This window comes from Trifolium pratense, linkage group LG3, assembly GCF_020283565.1.
Source record: "Trifolium pratense cultivar HEN17-A07 linkage group LG3, ARS_RC_1.1, whole genome shotgun sequence".
NCBI lineage: Eukaryota > Viridiplantae > Streptophyta > Magnoliopsida > Fabales > Fabaceae > Trifolium > Trifolium pratense.
This window is the reverse complement of record NC_060061.1, coordinates 8,219,825-8,242,198: the sequence shown is the minus strand read 5'-3', so window position 1 is coordinate 8,242,198 and position 22,374 is coordinate 8,219,825. Positions and strand designations below refer to the sequence as shown.

At 32.9% G+C, this 22,374-nt stretch overlaps 4 protein-coding genes across 6 annotated transcripts; all 4 read right to left on the bottom strand.

Annotated features, from left to right (window-relative positions):
* Nucleotides 1-3,268: 3,268 nt before the first annotated feature.
* LOC123913929 (neutral/alkaline invertase 3, chloroplastic) lies at nt 3,269-8,392 on the bottom strand. Its single transcript, XM_045964854.1, has 7 exons — nt 8,171-8,392; nt 6,806-7,545; nt 6,071-6,236; nt 5,758-5,969; nt 4,331-4,824; nt 4,198-4,246; nt 3,269-3,924 (listed from the first exon to the last, which is right to left on the bottom strand). The coding sequence occupies exons 2-7, from the start codon at nt 7,499-7,501 to the stop codon at nt 3,607-3,609; spliced, it is 1,935 nt and encodes a 644-aa protein (XP_045820810.1). The 5' UTR covers nt 7,502-7,545; nt 8,171-8,392; the 3' UTR covers nt 3,269-3,606.
* Nucleotides 8,393-9,895: 1,503 nt separating this feature from the next.
* On the bottom strand, nt 9,896-12,781 carry LOC123919027 (mediator of RNA polymerase II transcription subunit 28). Of its 2 annotated transcripts, none has more exons than XM_045971250.1 (4): nt 12,655-12,781; nt 11,996-12,199; nt 10,513-10,625; nt 9,896-10,420 (listed from the first exon to the last, which is right to left on the bottom strand). In XM_045971250.1, the coding sequence occupies exons 2-4, from the start codon at nt 12,183-12,185 to the stop codon at nt 10,286-10,288; spliced, it is 438 nt and encodes a 145-aa protein (XP_045827206.1). In that variant the 5' UTR covers nt 12,186-12,199; nt 12,655-12,781; the 3' UTR covers nt 9,896-10,285. The 2 variants fall into 2 exon arrangements, with proteins under 2 accessions (XP_045827206.1, XP_045827205.1); XM_045971249.1 differs by having other exon boundaries at nt 12,635-12,775.
* A 1,289-nt stretch (nt 12,782-14,070) lies between these two features.
* LOC123918350 (UDP-rhamnose/UDP-galactose transporter 4) lies at nt 14,071-17,829 on the bottom strand. Of its 2 annotated transcripts, none has more exons than XM_045970373.1 (6): nt 17,741-17,829; nt 16,706-16,856; nt 16,007-16,191; nt 15,704-15,904; nt 14,709-14,870; nt 14,071-14,605 (listed from the first exon to the last, which is right to left on the bottom strand). In XM_045970373.1, exons 2-6 carry the CDS (start codon nt 16,833-16,835, stop codon nt 14,255-14,257), a joined length of 1,029 nt encoding a protein of 342 aa, XP_045826329.1. In that variant the 5' UTR covers nt 16,836-16,856; nt 17,741-17,829; the 3' UTR covers nt 14,071-14,254. The 2 variants fall into 2 exon arrangements, with proteins under 2 accessions (XP_045826329.1, XP_045826328.1); XM_045970372.1 differs by having other exon boundaries at nt 17,507-17,811.
* A 2,026-nt stretch (nt 17,830-19,855) lies between these two features.
* On the bottom strand, nt 19,856-21,991 carry LOC123913941 (small nuclear ribonucleoprotein SmD3b-like). The gene is made up of 5 exons (XM_045964880.1): nt 21,733-21,991; nt 20,568-20,620; nt 20,338-20,404; nt 20,198-20,254; nt 19,856-20,080 (listed from the first exon to the last, which is right to left on the bottom strand). The coding sequence occupies exons 1-5, from the start codon at nt 21,889-21,891 to the stop codon at nt 20,021-20,023; spliced, it is 396 nt and encodes a 131-aa protein (XP_045820836.1). The 5' UTR covers nt 21,892-21,991; the 3' UTR covers nt 19,856-20,020.
* Between the last annotated feature and the right edge of the window lie 383 nt (nt 21,992-22,374).

The following is a 22,374-nucleotide window of genomic DNA, read 5'->3' as shown; positions in this document are numbered from 1 at the left end:
TTTGCTTACGTTGGGCTAGCGTGGTGATGATGTAAGAGTTGATACGTACCATGGGAATAGTATATAATGCATCATTTACAACAAGATACCTTAGATTATTAAATGATTTATTATCTTTTAAAAATGGCAATGCTTTTCCATTTTTTATTTGAGCCCTAATTAATTAAACTGAATATAAAAGGGCATGGGGTGGCAAACACACATCATTTCTTTTTGTCTCTGCTTGTAGGAGTCCATTATGACATTTCAAATTACCATCTAAATAATCTACACTGTTCTTCAATTCACTTTTACTTTTTTAGTCTCTTAATTTTTTTTTCACCTCATTAGTTTTATTTTTTTGGGTGCATATATATCTCATTAGTTTATTTAAATGGATAAATTTGTATATCATGCAAGACTTCAATTATTTCTCATCACATATTATTTATTTATTTTTATAAAAATTTGATATCCGGCTCTAGGACCGACTAATTCAAGGGAATCAATTTCACCGCTCATTTACGGGGTCTCATTTAAAGTCAGAATTTTTCTCGCCACATATTATGTATGACTTTCTTTAAAGTTGTGAACCAAACGTGTGACTCTTACATGTGAGTGTAATTAGAGACAAAAATAATAGCTCCAAACCATCTATATCCTAAGTTCAATTCAACCTTTTGTTTTATCAAAACTAAGGTGTTTTTAAATTTATTTTCATAAAATTGTATGTAATATTTTTTTAAAAGACCACACAATAAAAATTACTTTGAGCCCCAAATATGTTGGATCTACCCTGTATTTGATTCTATTAAAATATAAAACAAAGAAATAGGAAAATTTCTTTTACCGCTCTATTAATTTTGTCATGCGTCCTACAAAATTACCAAAATACTCTTCTCTGCTACTACTTAAGTAGCAAATCATGTTTGCTATACAAGTAACACATGTTATAAAAATGGAAAATTTGAGAAAAAAAACACCCTCCTAATATAAAAAATTTAAGCTTTTACAATTGGCTTAGATTCAATAACTGCCGATGTCCGCTGCTTAGCCGAAGAGTAAAATACAAAAATAGAAGAGCGCGAGAGAATGGTAGGGTGGAAAAAAAAAATCTCAAGTAATAGTAATGATGAGGAAGGAGTTGTACTGTATATAGGAAATGATTACCCCATGCTCCTGTCCTGACCATAAGTCTCCTCCGGTGTCTTGTGTGCAATTCTTGTCGTCCGTATTCTGTCTGGTCTTCATTATTCTCGCTGCTGTCTTTGCCAGAAAACGCCCCATGCTCTATGCAAGATAACAAAGTTGCTGTGAGTTGTGACAAGACAGTGCCTCCTGTGTGCAATTCTTGTTGTCTCTTTCTAAACTCTGCTACTGTTATCACTCTCGAATGCAATGCAAATTATGCACAAAAATACTAATATTAATATTACCACGAAATGATCAAGGTTTTTTAAGTTTAACGTTTATAATAGAGTTTTCTATAATGTACTATAGATCATTTAGTCTGTGTTTAGTATTACGGGAGAACAGATCCCTTCCTGTCGTGTAGGGAGTGCAGTTCATTGATCCACCATTTGATTTAATTATTTTATTATATAATTATTGTTTATAAATGAATTGGATGGTCAGGATTCTACTTGAGGAAAATTTTACTGGAGATGATCCCCTCTCGTATTACAGTGTATGTGTAAAAAATTAGTGTGGGTTATTGTGATTCTGACATACCAACCGTGATACCAAACATAGACTTATTGAGTTAGGCTAAAGTTTTTAATGTTTTTGGGACTATAAAAATGATTTAAACCAACTTAATGATATACTTTTTTATTTATATATAGCCAAAAAACTATAGTAATAGAGGAAATAAAAATAGGAAAATGCTAAATAGTGTCTCCGGGGCACTAGTTAAGCATGTTAAAATAGAAATTCTGTCTCGAAATGCGTGCATTCAACACCTCAAAAGTATAAAAAGTTGTCTTTTCAATATAAATTTTATTTTTTATTTCCTTTTTAGGTATGCTTAACAAGTGCCCCGGGCGCACTGTTTAGCATGACCCATAAAAATAATAGAAAATGAAGAAGATTCTAATTTTTGAATATGCTAATGCTATACACTTTGGTTGGGAGTTGAGAGGGAATACTAGTTTTGGCAATGCATAATTAATTTGAATTGTAAATAAGAAAAATGGTAATTTGTGTCATCAAGTCGCATTTTTTTAACAACAAATATATTATTATTATTATTATTATTATTATTATTATTATTATTATTATTATTATTATTAATAATAATCAGGTCTCTGCACAAGATATACCGAGACTTGTAAAAGAGGAACTACAATACAAAGACGCCGTATATAAGCGGAATACCAATAAAAATACAAAAACAAACACCACCTAATAGAAGTCTATTTATATTCTCATTCTTAAAAAGACACTCCTCAAATTCCTGAATCAAGTCACATGTTAAAGAATTCAAAATTGAAATATTATCTAAAAAATCGTGCATTATAGGGCGTGTGAGAAAATTAATAGAATGATAAAAGAAATTTTCCTATTTCTTTGTTTTATCTTTTAATCGAATCAAAATAGAAATATTATCTTAAAAAATGTTTTCAATATGAAATTTCTATATTTGAATTTCTTACACATCCTCTAACACTTGCTCTTACGACACACATTAACTAATTGCTTTGTTTTGGTCTTCTGGATTCCAAGAATAGCATGAGAAAATAAAACAGATACCCTCAACAACAAATTAACAACCTGCAGGTCATGTTTTCTAGTACTCCTATCCTACTACTACTACTTGGGGCATATCAGAGAGTAGAGACAGAGAGGTTCACATGCTAAATCTAGCTTAGCTGAAGAAGAATTCAAATCATATCGCACATTCTCTCTGCAACAAAAGAATAAAGTGATGCATAAGAGAATCATGCTAGTTTAACTCTGTGTGTGACTGAAAATGACAGTTCAATACATTGCTGTCTTATTATTAGTGTCAATAATGAAACTTGATAGTATGATTAATCTGGATGTCATCTGATATATATGTCACCAACTCCAAATCATGACTCAAACCTTGTCCTTTTGCTGTCTTTTGAGGGGGAAAAAGTTTGATTTCTACTAAACTTCGGGATACCAAATTCAGTTCTTACTAGTAAAAAAACAAACATAAAAATATTTTAAATATGCGTCTGATATTTTCACAATAATATCATAATACTATTACTTCTTTTTAAATACCTCACTGCATAGATATTTACTACACATTTTAATCAAATGGTATATATAATATGGCAGTAACAGAGAACAATATTAAATGATATACAAATTGGGGGGAAATATTTTCTCTAGAAAAATGTAGCACAAAGTTTCTCATCATCTAGATTAACTGTATCTTCTGAATGCGACATAGTCCATTGACATCGTGTTTCAATTACATATACACATTTACTGGTATAAGACAGCTTCATCATTACCAAACCTATATATTTTGCATACTGTTTCTAGAATAAATATGCTGCTAATCAGAAGAAAAATGAAGTAGATTATAAATAATAAATGGGGCATAAACCTATTAGCTGCCCAAAAAGAACCAAATGAATTGTAATTGAAGACTCATACAATGTAGGTCTGCTTCAAATTTTTCCTCCCTCGCTTTCCTTTTGGATTGGCAGTAATCAAAGCTTTCACAAGATCAGAATCTTCTTCAGTTATCAGTATGTTTGCTTTACTTGGGTCTGCAAGCAGCATCTTTGACACAAGGTATCCTGCAATTGACCATGTCTGATAAAGTTGAGATTGTTTTCCAATGAATCGAGATCTTTTCGTATCATAATATTCTGGCCACTTGTCTCTTGATATACGTCTCTCAGCAATTTCAACAGTTTTTGCAGCAATATGTGGTCTGTTCATCTTTATGCATGCTGCTGTGAGCTGCAATAGACATATTTTATGTTAATTTTTTACAATGCGTTAATCCAAACTTGCAATGCTTAGGTGAATAAACAAGCAAAGCTATGAAACGATTTTGTTTGTGCTTGTTGAAAAAGATTCAACAGAACATATTATGATAAGAGGTGAGGTGAAAAAAGTATGGTAGCTATAAATCAGAACTGTTTTGTCATACACAAACAATATCATTTTTTTGCAAACTAAAAAATAATAATTAGGGATGCAAGTGCCCCAAACTTTGTCATTGTAACAAACCTGCCAAAGCAGTGATGGCCAGGAGCCTCCATTATGATAGGACCAAGGCCTGCAAAAAAAATTAAATAAAATCATTTCATGAAAAATATCATTATAAAGGAAAATATAAGCAGAGGAAAGTTAGATTTGGTACGTGTTCTTAGGATCACTGCCGGTGATTATCTGCCACTCCTGACCTTGAAGAGCGGGATAACAAATTTTGAGTGGCATCTCTGCTACCAAATCTGACCATTTGGCCTCAATAAGATCCAATATGGCATGTGATTGTTCTTCTGTGGCCATACTACTTACCACAGACCACAAGTTTCCCAGTGAAAAAAACCGGAAATCCATGTGAGCTGGTTGTAAGTTACCGATTAAGTAGCCTCCTTTGTTCGGCATCCATTCCACTAACCAAGGAGAAATCTGGTCTGGGTATATGTTGAATTTATTTACTGCATCATATGAGTACTCCTCTGTCTTGTAGCGGTAAATTTCATTCAATCTTTTCATATCAATCCAATAATATTCTCTAATATGAAATGAGAGAGCGACCAGCCGATTGTTCAATGCCCGTATAAGGTCAGCTGATCCATCCTCAGGAGTAAGCATCTCACGTGCACAACGTAAGGCAGAATAAAACAGTGCCTAGAAACAGAAAAATAAAACAAAAAGCAAAAGAAAATACACATTAGATAAGATTATTCAATCGCTAATTCCAACTTTAATTGTAACTTATAAGCATCTCAGGTACACAATGTTTTCTATAAAATAATAAATTTATTTGACAAAAGTGATAGATGCAGGCAAAATTTCGAAACACAGTACATGATGCAGCGCAACATCAAATCTGATCCAGTAACGTTCTTATATGGCTTAACCAAGGCAGTTGAGAAGGAATGGTGAGACATATAAGAGGAAGGTGGAAAATTTTGGTGTATATGTATAAGCACCAATCTATGTAAAGAGATCTGTCCTATTTGTAGTTTCAACAATTCAGTGGTTTAAATGTATAAGCACAAATGCACAATAGTATTCTAAATTTCTAAAATCTATCATACCAATGGGCCAGCTTTGGAATATAGAATGCATTTAGTTTATTTACCACAACTCTTATCCAAAAGTAATACAATCTATTTCAGATATGACTGTTGTTGCTGCCTACTAATATGAATTCACCAGCACTCCAACCTCATCTTCAATCCATTCAAATTCCTAGGGCATAAAGGTTAATGTTTCACCTTTCATGCAAAAAAAGATATCACTAAGTCACTTTCAAATGAGTAAGTACCTAATACCCCAACTCCGTTAACAAAAATAAAAGACAAAGCTCAGTCACTACTAAGAATAAGGAACAGAAATGCTGCTCCTCAATCTAGCACAGGCAAATTTGTTCCTTTTTCTTGCCAAAATGGTGCAGAACCGGGAACCGCAGATAAGTGTATCATTTACCCCGCTATCTAAGCAAATGCACTGTTATGAATAAGTCAATAAGCAGCAAAGTTTATTGTCTAACCTTAATAAGAAATGGTTAATAAATAAATAGCATGCTAATGAAGAAAGACAGGAAATCTTAAACACCTGAATCTCCAAAGGATGCCCATGTATGCCCATCCTTCGATCTATCATGCAAGAACCGTCAGTTACTAATAATGTTGGGAACATGTCAAAACCATCAGCAAGACACAGCTTCAAAATCATCTTAATTCCTGTTTGCACATCAACTCTCTCCTGAACAGACAAATCCCCAGAGCATTTTCCATATGCTCGTAGTAAAATAATCCACCACAACCCTGAGATTACATGTTAAATAAGTTAAGCAATACACGAAGTATTATGGTAAGTTTCTTTTGCTATGTAAATAAGATTTTATATATCCTATCAGTTATTCTACCAGAATCAACAGGAGCAACACGTCCAATGGCTGCCTCTCCAAAGTCAGGATCCAAAACCTCTTCCGTTGCAGAGTCATCACCTTCAAGAGGAACTGTACGAACCTTAAAACTAGCAGGCATCAAACCTTGGCCTGGACTATGGCAATCCATTGTTTTCTCCCAGCTCTGAAATTGGATATGTTTGTTCAATGTATAAGTGTATCAAAATCAACAAAGCTACCACATGAAAATACATATGGATCTTAGCCAAAGAAGTACTAACAATGAAAAATTACTAATGAAAAGTGTTATTTAATGTCCCTTCCTTTAATTATGCATAGCTGATTGGTCTCACCTAGGAGGGACAATTAACATCAATTGTAAATTTCACACAAAAGCTTTTTCAGGATCCTTATAATAGGATCCTTAAATTTGTTGACAATGGTATTTGTTTTACAAGTTTACCCTTCAGAAGAGAAAAAATTAGTTAATGTTTCATCAAAATATTTATTACAGATAGCAGAAGAAGATGTAACATAATTTACAAGCAGATAGAGTTGATTAGTCGGGCTTTGAACTGTAATGACTAATGAATAAAACAAGTTTGTAAATCATAACACAAAGAATAAGCACATCAGTTCAACATCAAAAGAAAAATGAACATACTCATCTCAGACATGTAAACGTGCAAAGTTGTATCAAATTTAGTTCTGTAGCCAAAACATGCTATCAGTAATATAAGACGAAGAGATTACCTGCAACTGAAGTGTATAAAGAATGAAATTACGAACAATATCATACTCTCCCTTCAATAGGAAAGCAATTCCAGAAGGAATGAAATCACGAATAAAGACCTGGTCATAATTCAAAACATTGGTACTGTTTGGATCCTTTGCAGCAATAGTTCCAATAGGATTGCCACAATAATTAACTACAGACTCCCTCAGTAGATCCCATGCTTCTTCCTCAATGGAGTTGTAGCTAATTGAGTCAAAGTTTTTTGTGATAGTTCCATTTGTAACATTAGATGACAAAACCTCCTTTTCCTGTTTCAAAGGTTGAACATCTTTAAACTCTACGGCCGACTTTGCACTGATCGCATTACTTACCAAATTTGATTTTTCAACATCACTCGCAGACCATGATCCATTTCCATCCCCTGAAGTTATGCCACTCACATTTTCAGCCTTTTGGCATTTGCATGTCTGCAACCATGGATGACTATAGGTCTTATAGTCACAGAAACTGACACTGGTCAATGGAAATCGATGAGGTCTTAACTGGCTTTGAAGCATCCTAGAACTCTCGATTAAAAACCTATGCCTTGATGATCTTTTCTTCATATATTTTGTTCGCAACTGGGAAGTGTTCACAAAAGGCTCATTATACCCAGATTGAGGCACAACACTGGACAGAACCTGAAAAACAGCTTTGGAAGTACCCAAAGACATGCTGCGTTTAAAAGAACAAACACTACCCACTAAAATTTTGCCCCCTGTAGAGAAAATTTATATTACAACCAGCGAGAACAACTTAACAAAAATTCCAAAAAATTCGATGATGATAATAACATTGCAATTTCAATCATTAAAATTCTACAAATTGAACCAAAATCAATCCAATTTATTCATAAACACATAATTCAAAGACGAAAACAAAAACAATAACATTAAGGAAAATTCTACACATCGACATGTAAACCAATTAGATAAGTGGTCCACGGTGAACCGGTACAAAAAACCAAACTCCAATGATGACAGACATAGAAGTTCATAGTCCTCCTCGTCCTCATCATTGACACGGTGATCTGATAGGCGTCAGTTCGACAAAAACAGCATAAAACAAATGTGTGCCTAAAAACTCAATTCACATTTGTTTTTCCTTATTTTTGTCGAACAGACGTCAACCAGATCACCGTCTCATTTGTAATTATTGGCTAATATTAATGCTAACTTGTTAAGTAATGCTAACAAAAGCATAACACAATTTAACTGCAATACATGTATAATTAAACAGTGCAATTATTATGACCTAAAATAGTTTATAAAATCTGAAAAAACATAGAAAACTAATCTGAAGTATGAAGCAAAGTGTTTTGTATTGTTTCAATTTGAACGAACCTTTGACCAGAAAAGCAGTCAGATTCTGTGAGATACTAACTGAATATCGTAATTAAACTGACAGAAAATGCGTCGTTATAAAAATCCGCACGATTTTTTTTCGTTCGTTCTTTCTTGTGAAGAGTGATTTATTTTTGTTTCGTTTCGGGTTTGCTTTCATTTTCTTATCTTGGATTGCGTTATTTCCATTTCCAAAATTATCGTTTTTTTTTTTCCTTTCTTGCTTATAGCACGTGACATTATTTTGGCCTCAAAAATATATCAAAGGAAAATAGAGATTTTTGTGTGCCACAAAATGACTTTTTAAAATTTTGGGTATGCTAATCGGTGCCCCAAGCACCAGTTAAGAAACAAAAAAAGAATATTTTAAATTAAAAATAATTTTTTTTAGACTTTCGAGAAGTTGACTGCACAAACTTTAATGTCATATTTTTTTTAGACTTTAGAGCATCCACAATGGAGATACTCATTTTTGAGTACTTAACTGGACCCCACATGTATACATCATTTATTTATAATTTTTTAATGATAGTACCTAATAAGTACTCAATCCCTCCAACCCAAATCTCTTAAAAAGTTCTAAACAAGTCCCACCAATAACACATTCCACCAATAGCTATACATCATTATAAATGGGACCCACAAAAACAAAATAGGTACCACTTCTTATTTTAGAACCAGTACCTATTAGGTACTCTTTGTGTTTTGCTCCAATGGGAGTACCTATTAGGTACTAGTACTTAAAAAAATAAGTACCCACTATTGGAGATAGTCTTAAACAGTGCTTCGGGGCACCATTTAGTATTTTCCTAAAATTTTCCCAACCTAAGGAAGTCTGTATTTCATTTTATTATATTTTATTTTTTATAATAAGTCTGTATTTCTTTATGTTATTCATTCGTCTTATATATTTATTGGATTAACTTTACCTTTAATTTTGTCAAAAAAATAATAATGATTTTAAATTAATGTGTTTTTTGAGAATAAAGTGATGATAACATATCATTGATTAAAAAATGTTCCATAGAATATGAGATTATCTAATAGAATTTGAAGACTAACTAAAAATGAGACGTCACACACCATCATCAAAGAAATAATACTAGTGGAATGATCAAAATGGACTCTCTTTGTTGAAAAAAAAAAAAACTTGAGTAAATAATGCCAAATTTTGAGCATTGATATGATCAAAATCTCCTCATTATTTGCTCAAGTCAAGTGTTTTTTTTCCAATGGCAGAATCGTCATCAATGTTGTTTAATAATGTCAATATCTTGCAATCCACTTCAAAATGTTAAAATTGTACTTTTAAAAAATGCTAGTACATGATTATTATTAAGAGGAGTGCTAGCAACACACTCTTTAACAAACACACTCTAACACACTCTTTTCTATTAGTCAAAATTTATATGGGTCCCATAAAAGTTATATGGGTCCACATTTTTTTATGGGACCCATGTGAATTTCAACCAATAAAAGAGAGTGTGTTGGAGTGTGTTTGTTAAGAGAATGTGTTGCTAGCATTATTTTTATTATTAGTTCTCATTGTCCTAAAGTACTTTTCATTTATCTTCTGATTCTGTTATTTTCTAGCGCCAATTTCTCCTTTTTTCTCCAAGTCCCTTTCGATAAACCCATTTCATTTCGTTCAACTCAATTTCATCCTATACCACCAACCCAAACAAACCTTTAAAGTGATCTAAGTTATGGAACCACAGGTGCAACTTAAGCTAAATTTGTTGCCATACCATTGAAATACAATATTTCAGCAGCAAACATTTGTTATGAAGCCTTAAGAATCAGAGATGATGTTACAACGTACAGACAAGAATTTAACAGCTTCTTACATTACCAACTTTGTAGAATAAAGTTAGGATATGATACACGTGCATGCACAGAGAAGATGCGATTCAATGTTGCAATGAAAAGCAAGGGAGACTCTTGCTTAGAGAACGCTATCAAACTACTGCCTGAATACAAGAGTGGTTGCAATGCTATGTAGTGATAAATAGAGGCGGCATGAGGCTAAATGAATGGGAGAGAAAGAAAGACAGACCAAAAAACTGTCATTGATCGAATTTTTAAATATTTAGAGACTAAGAATTAAATCTCAAGCTAAACCCTGTTCAACTCAATATTGTGTTTGTCCAACTGATCTGTGAGCTCTTTTTTCCACTCCTGAATCAATTGTTCTTGTTTTTTAATCAGCTCGTTTTTTTCGTTAAGCTCATCTTCCATTAGAGCAATCTCCTGCTTAGACAACACATACAGCTGAAGTTTAGATACAAATATTAGAAGGTCTCTGATTCGAGAAAAACATTATTTCAGAGTAGTCAGTATACCTTTCTAAGCATTTCAGCTTTTGTTGGCTTCTCCTCACGTTGCAAACTAATAAAATAAAGTTGAAGTTTCTTGGAAGCCTCCATAAAATCTCTAGCATGTCGATCCACATCGACTGATAGAAAAAACCCAACCAAAGAAAACCACATTAAGATCATTTTACAAATATATTAAAATGTGTTTAGTGTTTGACTGTCCTACTTACATTTTCTATGTTTGCAATAATTTCAAACAAAACTAGAGCAAAGGAGGATTTATTTTCTCATTGTAAATTAAGGACCTGGAAAATAAGCAGACATTAATTCATATGTCATCTTGCAATTGCTGTTAAACTTTATAAGGTCTTCGCAGAGTGACATCATCACCTCCTATTTAACTTCAACCCTAATTTTAGTACTACCATTTTAGTGATGTATTACATATTAAAATAGATCCGTTCCAAAAAAAATAAAAGGAAAATAGATACAAACACTGAACTTCATCTAAATATTAGTACATCCCATTTTCACTCATTTCTGTGGTTAGATTGTATCATGTTAATAATTATTGATTAAAAATATAGTTCATTGGTTCTTTATATATTTACTTATCTATTTCAAAATCATCAATCAGAACCTTTTACCACCCTTCTTTTCTCCCCATGGATGTTTGGTGTGCTCATAACTGCACATTTAACAATGTGTCAACAACTGAATTCCACAAGGGAGGCAATTTTGTTGCAAGGTTGCTCAACATCGACATAAAAAGTTTTGTTAAATCACTTTAACGGTTTAAGTTTAACCTAACAACTCAATTATCACATGGTACATCATATTCATCCATTTATCACACAAAAGGTCTCAAGTTAGCAACACAGATAAACTAGATATAAACTGCAATTATGATTCCTCACAAGCTGAGGGTATCACCACACATACCACATACACCGTGCTTTCACAAGTTCCTTGCGGCCCCTTAAGGAACAACAATTTTATAAAAGAGTATACATACAAGGTTCATCATTTATATTCCCTAAGATTGTATTCAACCACAAAATTATTCCCTAATTGGCACCAAAACCCAATTTCAATAGAGCTTGTTCGAAACTTGATCAATAGTAAGTAACCGCTTGACTACTAGCCTGTATCTAATGACACATGTTGCTTTCACTCAGGAATCATTAACATATTTTATATTAGCATTGATCATTCTCGTTCCTTTAAACTTAAATTATGATTATCATTTGGCTTTGTTAAAACAAGTCAACCTACTTAGTCACAGCTTGTAGCAAGTCATCCTATTGTATACATAAAGAAATATTACATTCACGTTTGAAAACAACTTGATTAAATTATCAATCACTTACATCCCAATTAATAAACTTCAAAAATTTATTATGAGTAAAACAACTTTTCAGTCAGAAACAGAACCATTAACCTAACATGCAATATAATTTCTAATAAATGTCATGAAAATAAGAAATTGGAAAGATTTGAAGAAACTCACTTTGATGGGAAGGATGAGGAGAACGATCTATCGCTTGCAGTTCTCTGGCCGGCAAACAGGGAAGCAAAGCAGCCTCCAAAGCCATAACACACGAAATCATATCATCCTTTGAGGGAGGTGGTGGAGGAGGAGAAGATGGCAGCTGTGGATCAACTATGTGCTGGTTGTCAACTACTTGCCTATCACCCATATGCCCTTTTCAACCTGCTAAATGAAAGATAAGACCATCAACATGAAATAAAATTAAATGAATGCCAGTAATCCAGAGTTCGACTGAGACACGATGTAAGTAAAGTCTGGCCAAAAATTGTTCCCACCAGAATCGAACTCGGGTTCTCCTCGACAATTGGTTATAGAGGGAGCTCATTAACTACTTGAGGCCAATGCCAGTAAAATTGCAAATATCTATCTTAGAAACTTAGTCTTAATTTTCCCTGGTCTTCCTTTACCTCTAACTAGTAACTAATATATATTTTCAAACAAAAATAATGGTAAATCTTAGGAATATGTGAAAAACGAATCACACGAAGGTTTGTGATTCATGAATTGCAAGCTTGTGATGTTTGTGCGGTTTGAATAGCAATCAGAAAGAGAATAGAATAATAGCTATTGGAAACAACAAAGTAACAATAGACTGACCGAGAGGGAGAAGTCAGGATCGAGTGGCAGTGATGGAGAAACAGCGACGACGGACGAAGGACGGCGTACGGCGAGGCGAAAGGGTTGGGTTCGTCGATTTTATTTTGCTCACTCCCTCACTCAACTACTCTCACTTTCAATTATTTTTTTTTAATTTTTTTTAATAAAAACAAAACAAAACGACATCGTTTGAAATAGTCCTAGTCACTCCTAAATTCAAAAGGTAAAAAACACACAGAAAACTAATTTTCTCATTAATCATTCTAAAAGTTTTATGTTTTATTCCGAAAGGAACATTGGACTAATACGGAGAATATGTCTCTAATTAATGCTAGTGCATTGAAATGAAGTATTTGATTTCATTTAATAAGGGTATAACTAGAATTGTTTATTTAATAAAGAATAAATTTAAAGAGTGTTTCTTATAAAAAAAAGACCAAATAAAAATTTTAAAGTGTTCCTTATAAAAAAGACCGGATGAAGTATTATCCTAATGTTGGAAGGAATTGTCTTCAATATCTCACAATAAATTAAAGGAGAATGTTTTTTTTGAACAGACATTAAAGGAGAATGTTAACATGTGCTCTTAGAAGATAAATGTGTAAAAAAAATTATTGAACTTGTGGTATATTCAATTATCTATACATTAAATTTTTTGTATCATTAAATATTATATTTTTATTTTTAGGTATCTTAACATGTGCCCTAAGGACACAAACGACACGAGTTAACATGACAAATGCATAGGAGAAACATAACAGAGACATTCTTGCATAGGCACAACACATTTAGGCACAAACTTAGACACACAAACATCGATCAAAAAAATTAAAAGAAAAATAAAATGGTCACATCAATTAATATAATTTTAATCATATCTTTTTTTTAAAAAAAATCACTTATGTGAGTGTGCCTAAGAATAATTCATTTGGGCTTCTGCCCATGTTAGCATTTCTCAACATAACATAACCATACGGGGGTAGTAGTGGTAATAAAGGAGATAAATTATAGGTAAGACAGTAATAACAAATTAATAGTAGTATAATTCTTGTGTTTCTTTTCTTCTCATTTGGTTTTGTAACATTTGGAATTTCCCAAAAAAAAATTGTCTAGTTGCCAAAATTTTACCGAAAAATTAGTGAAAAATCTCACATTCCCTACGTATTAATGTCTCAGTCAATTGAACTCGAATTTAATCATAGCCAATCAACATTAAAAAAACGTACTACACTACACCTTAAGTTTTGAGGAAAAATATAGTATCAGGCAATCAGGATTAAAAGAAAATTGAGGAAGATTGGATCATCAGTGTAATCTTGTCTGTCTCAGAAATTAGTTATGTAAATATGAATGGAAAAAATAGATGCAGATGGAGCTTCTTTGTGTTATTGTCTTATGAGTTATGAACTATATATATATATATATATATATATATATATATAAAAATAATTGAGCAATTCCTTTTACATCATATAAAGATAATGAACCAGTTGGCCAAATTAACACCTGATTTTTCCAATGTACTTGAGAACAAGTTTCACCTCCCTTTACATTTCCATTTAGTTCTACGCCTTTTTTAAAAAAAATTGTAAGAATCGAACTTGGTACTCCAGAGTTTATTCACACTTCCTCGTCACTGTGACCAGTTTCAGCAGATGCAACTGGTAGTAAATTATACTCTTGTGTTTTGGAGGTAGGAATAGGAATCGACAAGCTACTACGAGACTCTTTCCCTCCTGGCTTAGAAGATGCATTACCATACCAAATCATTCCCATTATAGCGATGATCATGCCTACTATTACTTGTAGATTGAGACCCTCTTTTCCAAATAAAATGAATCCTAATGTAAGGACAAGAATAGTCTTCATATGGCCAAGGACTTGGAATGATACTGCTGTGAACCTTCCAATGCATATGAACTGGCTAAGGTTTGTTCCTACCGCGATCGAGCAAGACAAAACAATGAACAACTGCAGACAAATGGAGAAAAACATCGATAAAACATGTGTTATATATATTTCAGAGATGTATTTGTCAATTCAATATTAAACAACACAGAGAAGTGAGACATACAATGGATGTTAAACCGTAGTTGTAGGCATCAACTCGTTTGTTTGTTAACCAATAGTCAAGAAAGGGGCCAACTAGCAATAAACTTGTTGCCTGTATTGGTGCTGTATGGCCCAACAAATTGAAAGATCCGAGAGAATACTTTTTCTGAAGAAAATGCACATACTGCATAGAATAAAAGTAAAATATCAGCTCAGAAAACTGTTGATCATGACACTCTAATAAAATAGTAGAGTAAGAACACAAGCTAACATATGATGCAAGGCACGAAGTCTCGAACCAGAGCTTTTAACAGAAAAGGAGTATTATAAAAGAAGTTCAGGGCTCGACCCCTGCTACTACTAACAAATCCATGTCCTCCTAACAAATTAACCACTAACAATTTGTCTATCAAAAAGTGTTATACATATGTCTAACTCAGAATATGCATTTGAGAATAGTACTAATGAATAAAGATATAGCTCCTCTAAAGTGAATTGGCAATTAAATTTACATGGTAAAGTAAACAATTTCAACTAGTATTAATGAGAAATTCAATGAAAAATGTTTTCAAATATTCATGATTTGTTATACATGTGTAGGTAACGTCAACCGCTGATTTTCTCATCAACGATTTAAGTTACATAAATTGGCTGGTTTTGTCAATTTAGAGTTATGACAAGCTGAATTACTATGAAGCACGGACACTCCTCGGATTAGGAGTGTCCCAGTGTCGGACACTAACATTTATGATTACATTGAATTATGTCATTTTCTCAAATTTTTATCGGTGTTGAAGTATCATTGTCGTGTTGGATGTTTGTATCTGTGTCCGTGCTTCATAGGAATTAATTCTTACATACATGACAACAGGCGTCAAGCATCTGACAGAACACATCTACCATTTCCAAAACCACCATCATGACAAGTAATTCAAATTTGATCTATAGCAATCTTCCAACTAAAACTCGGAGTTGATATATAATTTTATATTGTAAGAATGTTAGTATGTAACTTACATATTGCTGCAGTGCGGTGCTCCAAACTGCCACTGCAGCAGCTATGAAACCCTTAGCGTTGACACTCACATCAGTGACAGTACATACAGCAACTCCAAGGAGAACCAAAGAAATGCTAAGCTTTGTATCCCTTGAGTATTTCACATTGTCCAAGACAATTTCCAGGAAACAAGATACTGGAATCATACTCAGCTTAGCAATCTGAAATTTGCATCTCAAGGTTAAGAAACAATATACTAAATAGTTGTCTTTATCACATGGAGATATAAATTTAAATTGTGATGATACTTTTACAAAAGCTACCTGATAGAAACCGACAGAGTTCCACATTAAACTAACATTCATTCCCACAATAGAGAAATTTGCAAACATGACATATTTGATAAGATCAGGCAAAGGAAGATGAGTGTCTTGGATATATCCATTCCACTTAAGAAACAATGTCAACAAGGTTGTTGTGGCAAAATGCAGACCAGTTAATGTTGTAGCTGCATCAATAATAGTATATGGTATGAGTTAGAATCAAAGAATCATACTAGAATTAGAAAATCATATGAGTTTGTAATTATTGTATTTATTCTATATGCTACTATAAAAAGAAGTGAGTGTAGTCTGAATTTTATTTTTGGTCTTAATCCTCCCAGACCCTGGGGAAGGAGCCCTGGTAATCCAGAATTCGGCCCGGAGGTATGTAAAGCATGACCAGTGATTGTTTCCGCCAAGGTTCGAACTCAGATTCCCACGAATGATTTGTCCTTAACTGAAGCTGATTAACCACTTTAGCTCAATCACTTATAGTATAGTCCGATTAAGACACGTAATCGCAAATTCAACAATATGCCATGTAAGAACTGAATTATATCAGAAGAAATCATAAATCACATACTCTTTGGTGAACTAGTTATAGAAGATATTTTTAATCAATCATCATCCAGTGCTATTAGTATTAACAGTAATGCTTATCAATCACAAGACTAAAAATAGTTTAGTTAATGACAGTACCAAAAGTGAAACCATGTGTAGCCATCAATGCTTTGTTCACAAGGATTATTCCTACAGATGTGACTACATTGAACATCCATGATGCAAGATCAATTGCAAGCTTCCTATCACCCTTGTTGGTAGAAGCCATTTTGAAAACTAGCTTTCTTATCTGCATGAAAAATATGTCATCAGAAGTACCACAAACTCCAATAACAAATTTCAACCTAACATACAGCTAAAAAAATAATATGTTTGAAAAAATAAGCCATGTCTAATTTCACTATTTGTCAAACCAAAACTCTAAACAAAAACAACCGATTCTTGGTTTCTTACTAGTAAAACCAACATCCTCAAACTCTAAATATAGAAAAGGCTTAAATAGTAATTAACTGGATGAGATGATTCAGGTCTCTTCCAGTTTAACCCATGATCTTGATTTCAAATCGAAGTAGTAGGAATACAGCGACGTTAAAACTCTTGAGAAGATCGCTCAAGAGTCTTAACGCTCATGTAATCCTACTCAACCCGACAAATTAATCTCGACAGAAATACACTCAATTTATAGCCAAGACACATAGAAAAAAGAAAAACCATAAAATCAAAGTGGAATAACAAAATCACCATCAAATTCATCACACCTTTCAATTTATAGCAACAATTAAAAGCAATTTCAATTCTGAGGAACAAAATCATGGAACAACAACATCAACAATAATTCTCAACACAACAAAAACATCATCAACAACAACAACTTATTGAATAAGAAACCATAAAAATCCCTCAAACACAAAAAACAGACAATCTCTTCCTCTTAGATACCTGATGATTAAGAAGAAAGTTGGTAGTGGAATGAAGAAGCAAATAGAGATATAAAAAGAAAACACAGCTGAAAATTTAGTTTCTATTTTTGATAAGTTACAAGTGAATTTATTAAGGGTGTGGTTTATGTAACGTATGAGATTGAGTGTGAAATGAAGTGGGGACAAATGAGTGAGTTTGAGTTTTATGGCGAAAAGAAAAGCAAAACAGAAACGAATGAAAAGTAGTAGTTACTTGTGTTACAGAGTAAACGGAATGTCACGAAGAAGAAGAAGATTTGTCAATTTATCACACCACTATTAATTGAAACTTTTTTTCATTTATGTGCTGCCTAAATTGTAGTACCCTACTAGTATTATGTCAATAATTGTGATAATTTATTTTTACCTAAAATTTATAAATTGTTATTATTGGTAGAAAATGATGGGAATGTGCTCTTAAAATGTTAAACAAAGAAATTTTCGCATCCTAAAAAAGATGTTAAAAGATACTTTTTTAAAAAAAAAAAAAATGATATTGTTTTTGAGAATGATGTTAATTCATCCGTCTCCAGAACGTGGTGACGGATAACCACTAGATTTAGTTCAGCGATGAAGAGTTGGGTAGTATGCTAAAAATCGTAGGGCAGTGCGGTAGAATACGATTGTTTTTTTCGAAAGCGGAGGTGGTGTACCTCAAAGGCTTTTCAACTTAAAAATGAGAATTAAAAAATGTATTTATAAATTATTATTTTTGGGTACATATTTATATGATTTTAATAATAAATAGAAAAATGAAATGACAATATGGTTTCTTCTTAATTTAATTGTTTTCTATTAGAAAGAGAAATTTAAGTCTCGTGAACTTAGTTTGGTTGGCAGGAATATTGCATTATATATGTAGGGATCAAGATTCGAACTCTGGTCATCTCACTTATCCACCTTATGTGTGAAATTTGTAGTCACTAGACCACTTGACCAAAAAGAAATTTAAAAATAATGTTCAATCACTTTAAATTTGAAAATATTTAAGTCACTAGGTTTGGTCTAGTGGTAAGGGGTTTGAATAGTAAGCTATAAGTCATGAGTTCAATACACATTGTAAACCAACAAAAAAAATGATAATATTTTTCTCTTTTTTGGGTATGGGTTGAACTGTACCCTAAAACTATAAAGGGCAAGATGATGTTTTCTCTTCGGGCCCCCCGTGTTTCTTTTATACCCCCCAATATTCCAATTTTGCCCTTGTGAAAAATTCGGTTCGCAGAAACCGAATTTTTTCTAGTGCAAATTCAGAGTAAATTTCGGTTTTTAGAAACCGAAATTTGTTTTCAAGGCAAAAAAAAACTTCGGTTTCTACGAACCGAAGTTTTTTCAAGGGCAAAATTGGAAACTCAGGGGGGATAAAAGATTCATGGGGGGTGGGGAGAGAAAACATCGGGCAAGATTCTATTTCAATTTATTTTGCGTGTGCCATTTTTGTTCGGGTCCATGAGGTGTCTATTAGCAAGAGGATTGTTCTGTCCTTTTTTCCTTTTTGTCCTTAAATCGAAGTGTGAATTTTATGATCATTGAAAAGAAATTTTCGTAGAAGACGGAAAAAGAGTTGTAATGCATCGATCATGTATTGTAAACATCAAGTTTTTCTTATTTCATTTTAAAACATCAACTATCACATGATAAGTTAATGAAAAATGTCTCATGTAGACAATAATTTGATTTTTTACTTAATAAGTAAAAGACAAAATTGGAAGAGTGTCCTATTTTCTCAATTTATATTATGTTCATACTCATTGAAAGTATCAACGAGTTTATCAATGAGACAATGTTAATCTCTCACTCAACAAATTAAAGTTTGGATCTTCATTCATTATAAGAGGTATATACCTCTGTAGAATGGATTCAATTGGATTCTATATTTTAACTATGATAAACCAAAAAATTCATACTAAAAGTGCAACCTATGAACAAACACTCATCAGTTTGATTTTTCCGATATTTTTTTATGAAATCTGAAACCAAATCAAGTCGATGAAGAACAAACTGGTTAAGCACCGATGTACACGTTTTTTTGCTTAAAATGAGAGTTTGGTTCATGTTTATGATTGGTCAAGAAAGCTTCATTACTCTTAAGAATTAGACGGGAGACGACAAAATCTTCCATCTTGTGACTTTTTTTCTAAGGAATTAAAAATCAACCAGAGCAAATAAGACTAGTTTATCACAAACAATCTTAAACCAGTTTTGAGGCTGTTAAACTATCCATACGCAACGCATAATAACTTGGTATCATCTTAAACTAATTTTGAAAGTTGTCACACCCCTTTTAGACAAAATTCTATCAGCCAAGCACAAAATAGAAAATACCAGGTCAAAAGATTAGACGCAATGAGAATTAAGTACCATCCATAAAAGAGTGGTCTCTGAATTCTTGATACACAATTCCAGTTCAAATTTCTTTCTTTCACAAACTTCTACAATCAAACTAAATACCACGTCCAACAGCCAGGGAAAATAGCGATTATATAAATGGTGATCACCTCCGCACTGGTGGTACACCCCTCCCAGGTGGAGCTCCACGGCCAGCAGCTTGAGCCTACACAAGCAACATTTATAATTACACTTTGTAACATTGGTATTTCCTTCCGCTAGCAAGACATTGAACAAGCAATTTTCTAAGGCAAGATGAATATTAATAAATTAGGTAAAATACCTTGGCTCGCATTGCAACTGCTCTGCCTCTACCAACACCAAGTGATGCACCCTTGCCCTTCAAGATATCAAGACAGAGCATTAAATAAAGCACAACAAAACAAATATAGAGTAATTAATTACTTCAAAATAAGAAGGTACCTTGATTCTTGCATCTAAACGCTTAAACATAGGAGCATTCTTCAGCATGTCCGGTATCACCATAAACCTGTCACATTAATATCAATTCAGAGCACTGTCCGTACAGAAAATGCAATAAACAATGCAACCTTACTTGAAATATAAAATCATATATTCACTGAGCAACGTATGATTATATAATACAAGCTTCTTTAGAATATAAAATATATTGCATGACAGATGATTCATACCTGACTTTGCTACCTCGAATAAATACATGCTCAAGTTGTGATGTTTTCCCATCCTGAAGAAGATTTAGGCAATATTAGCAAATATTGTGGATACACTATGAAACTATACAAATACACATGAAATGAGATACTACACACATCATCCAAAAATTAACAAGTTCCATAGGCTCCCCTTATATCAATCACTATAACCTGCCAAATAGAGAGAAAGATGGACTGGCAGCAAATGTACAAATTCAAGGTTAACATTAGGGCATACGTACAGCCACGGCAACCAAAACCTTTTTTCCCACCAAGTGAAACCAACAACATCAGTCAGATAAAATAATGTCATTAATAATAGTTACTATTTTCTAATCATAAAAAGACCATATAACCCCAAATCTCTTTTAATGGCTTAACTTTTAGTTTTCTTTCATTTACATCCATAACTATTATAACATCCTCGATTTAGTCTGCTCTCTTTACCAGTGCTTTTAATCGACCTGACATGTGACTCTACCATTTATTTACAAAAAGGAACTATCCCTACTTTTTCTCAAATGATATTGTCGCTAATCCTATTTCTATCTTATCTTCTATGACCAACAACATCGATCTTCTTCAAATCAATCAACTATCTATGTGGATCCTATGCAGTTTGAAAGCAGCTGCAGCACCTTGCAGTTACGATCCTATGGTCGCCGTATCAAAACTATGTGATGCCGTAACAAATAATATACTGCTTATTTGAGCTTATGAGGCATAACAAAAACATCTATGGAAGTGTTTTGAAGAATTTGTGAGAAATAATAGTTTATGAAAACAACTTAAACTTATACGAAAGCAACTGAACCACATTTTTCCTTCGAATATATAGAAATAATTAATACATAAATTAAGTAATTATTCAATAATAAGTGCAAAATTAAATTGCTTATTATTTGGACAACAATTAGGATAATTTCTAAAACGAAGAAAATGGATGAGCAAATAGATTAAAATGCAATTTGCGGGATCAATAAACCCTAACTCATAGATCCAGCCAGAATTTAGACCTAATTTCTCAACCTTAATCGAACATAAATAGTGGCTATTTTAGGTCTAACAAGTTCAATCAAGTATAATACAAAGAAAATAAGAACGAATCAGAATCAGAATCAGAAATAATGAACTCAAAATGTACCTTAGCAGTGTAAGTGATGCTTTCGAGTTGACAGTTCCAATTATCTTCGCACTCGATCATATTACCTCTGTAGAGTTCACCGCTCTTGAGCTCCACCGTAACGACGTGACCGGAGGCCTCGTGGAGTAGCTTCACCGGAATTCCCAAACTTCTGCTCATCTTTTCGCTTCTTCTTCTTCTCAGACGCTAAAACCCTAATTCACGCTCTCTTTCAATTCTAACAGTTTTTTTTTTATCACTTTAAATGTCTTTTAAACAAAATTACCTCCAACCTTTATTTATAGCTTTTCTATCTACACCCTCGAGTTCCTTGTTAAACCCCTTTTGCACAAAGGCCCAACTATTTTTAGATTTTTTAAAAAATATTTTTGATGTTTTAGATTTAGACTATTTTCAAAAACCATTTTTTATTAACGCATGTAAATATTTTTAGGGTCTTGCTAACGAGTGTCTCTGGGACACTCTTTAAGTATTCCATTAAAAGAAAATTTTTATTCAAAAATTAAACACTTCGATTTCCAATGCGTTGACTTTATGCATTTCCATAATAATTCTATAAAAAACTTACTATTTAAGGGCTTAAAGAGTGCCCCGAGGGCACTATTTAGTATTTGCCATATTTTTATTCCGAAGTTGAATGTA

Coding starts and splice junctions, on each gene's coding strand:
- LOC123913929 (XM_045964854.1), bottom strand. CDS start 7,501: ATGTCTTTGGGTACTTCCAAAGCTGTTTTTCAGGTTCTGTCCAGTGTT. Junction 6,237..6,805: donor TTTATACACTTCAGTTGCAG/GTAATCTCTTCG, acceptor ATCCAATTTCAG/AGCTGGGAGAAAACAATGGA. Junction 4,825..5,757: donor GGCATCCTTTGGAGATTCAG/GTGTTTAAGATT, acceptor TTCTGTTTCTAG/GCACTGTTTTATTCTGCCTT.
- LOC123919027 (XM_045971250.1), bottom strand. CDS start 12,185: ATGGGTGATAGGCAAGTAGTTGACAACCAGCACATAGTTGATCCACAG. Junction 10,626..11,995: donor TCCTCATCCTTCCCATCAAA/GTGAGTTTCTTC, acceptor TTTTTCTATCAG/TCGATGTGGATCGACATGCT. Junction 10,421..10,512: donor AAGCTGAAATGCTTAGAAAG/GTATACTGACTA, acceptor TTGTCTAAGCAG/GAGATTGCTCTAATGGAAGA.
- LOC123918350 (XM_045970373.1), bottom strand. CDS start 16,835: ATGGCTTCTACCAACAAGGGTGATAGGAAGCTTGCAATTGATCTTGCA. Junction 16,192..16,705: donor TACACATGGTTTCACTTTTG/GTACTGTCATTA, acceptor TTATTGATGCAG/CTACAACATTAACTGGTCTG. Junction 14,606..14,708: donor ACTACGGTTTAACATCCATT/GTATGTCTCACT, acceptor ATTTGTCTGCAG/TTGTTCATTGTTTTGTCTTG.
- LOC123913941 (XM_045964880.1), bottom strand. CDS start 21,891: ATGAGCAGAAGTTTGGGAATTCCGGTGAAGCTACTCCACGAGGCCTCC. Junction 20,255..20,337: donor GTTTAGATGCAAGAATCAAG/GTACCTTCTTAT, acceptor GATATCTTGAAG/GGCAAGGGTGCATCACTTGG. Junction 20,081..20,197: donor CAGTTGCAATGCGAGCCAAG/GTATTTTACCTA, acceptor TTGCTTGTGTAG/GCTCAAGCTGCTGGCCGTGG.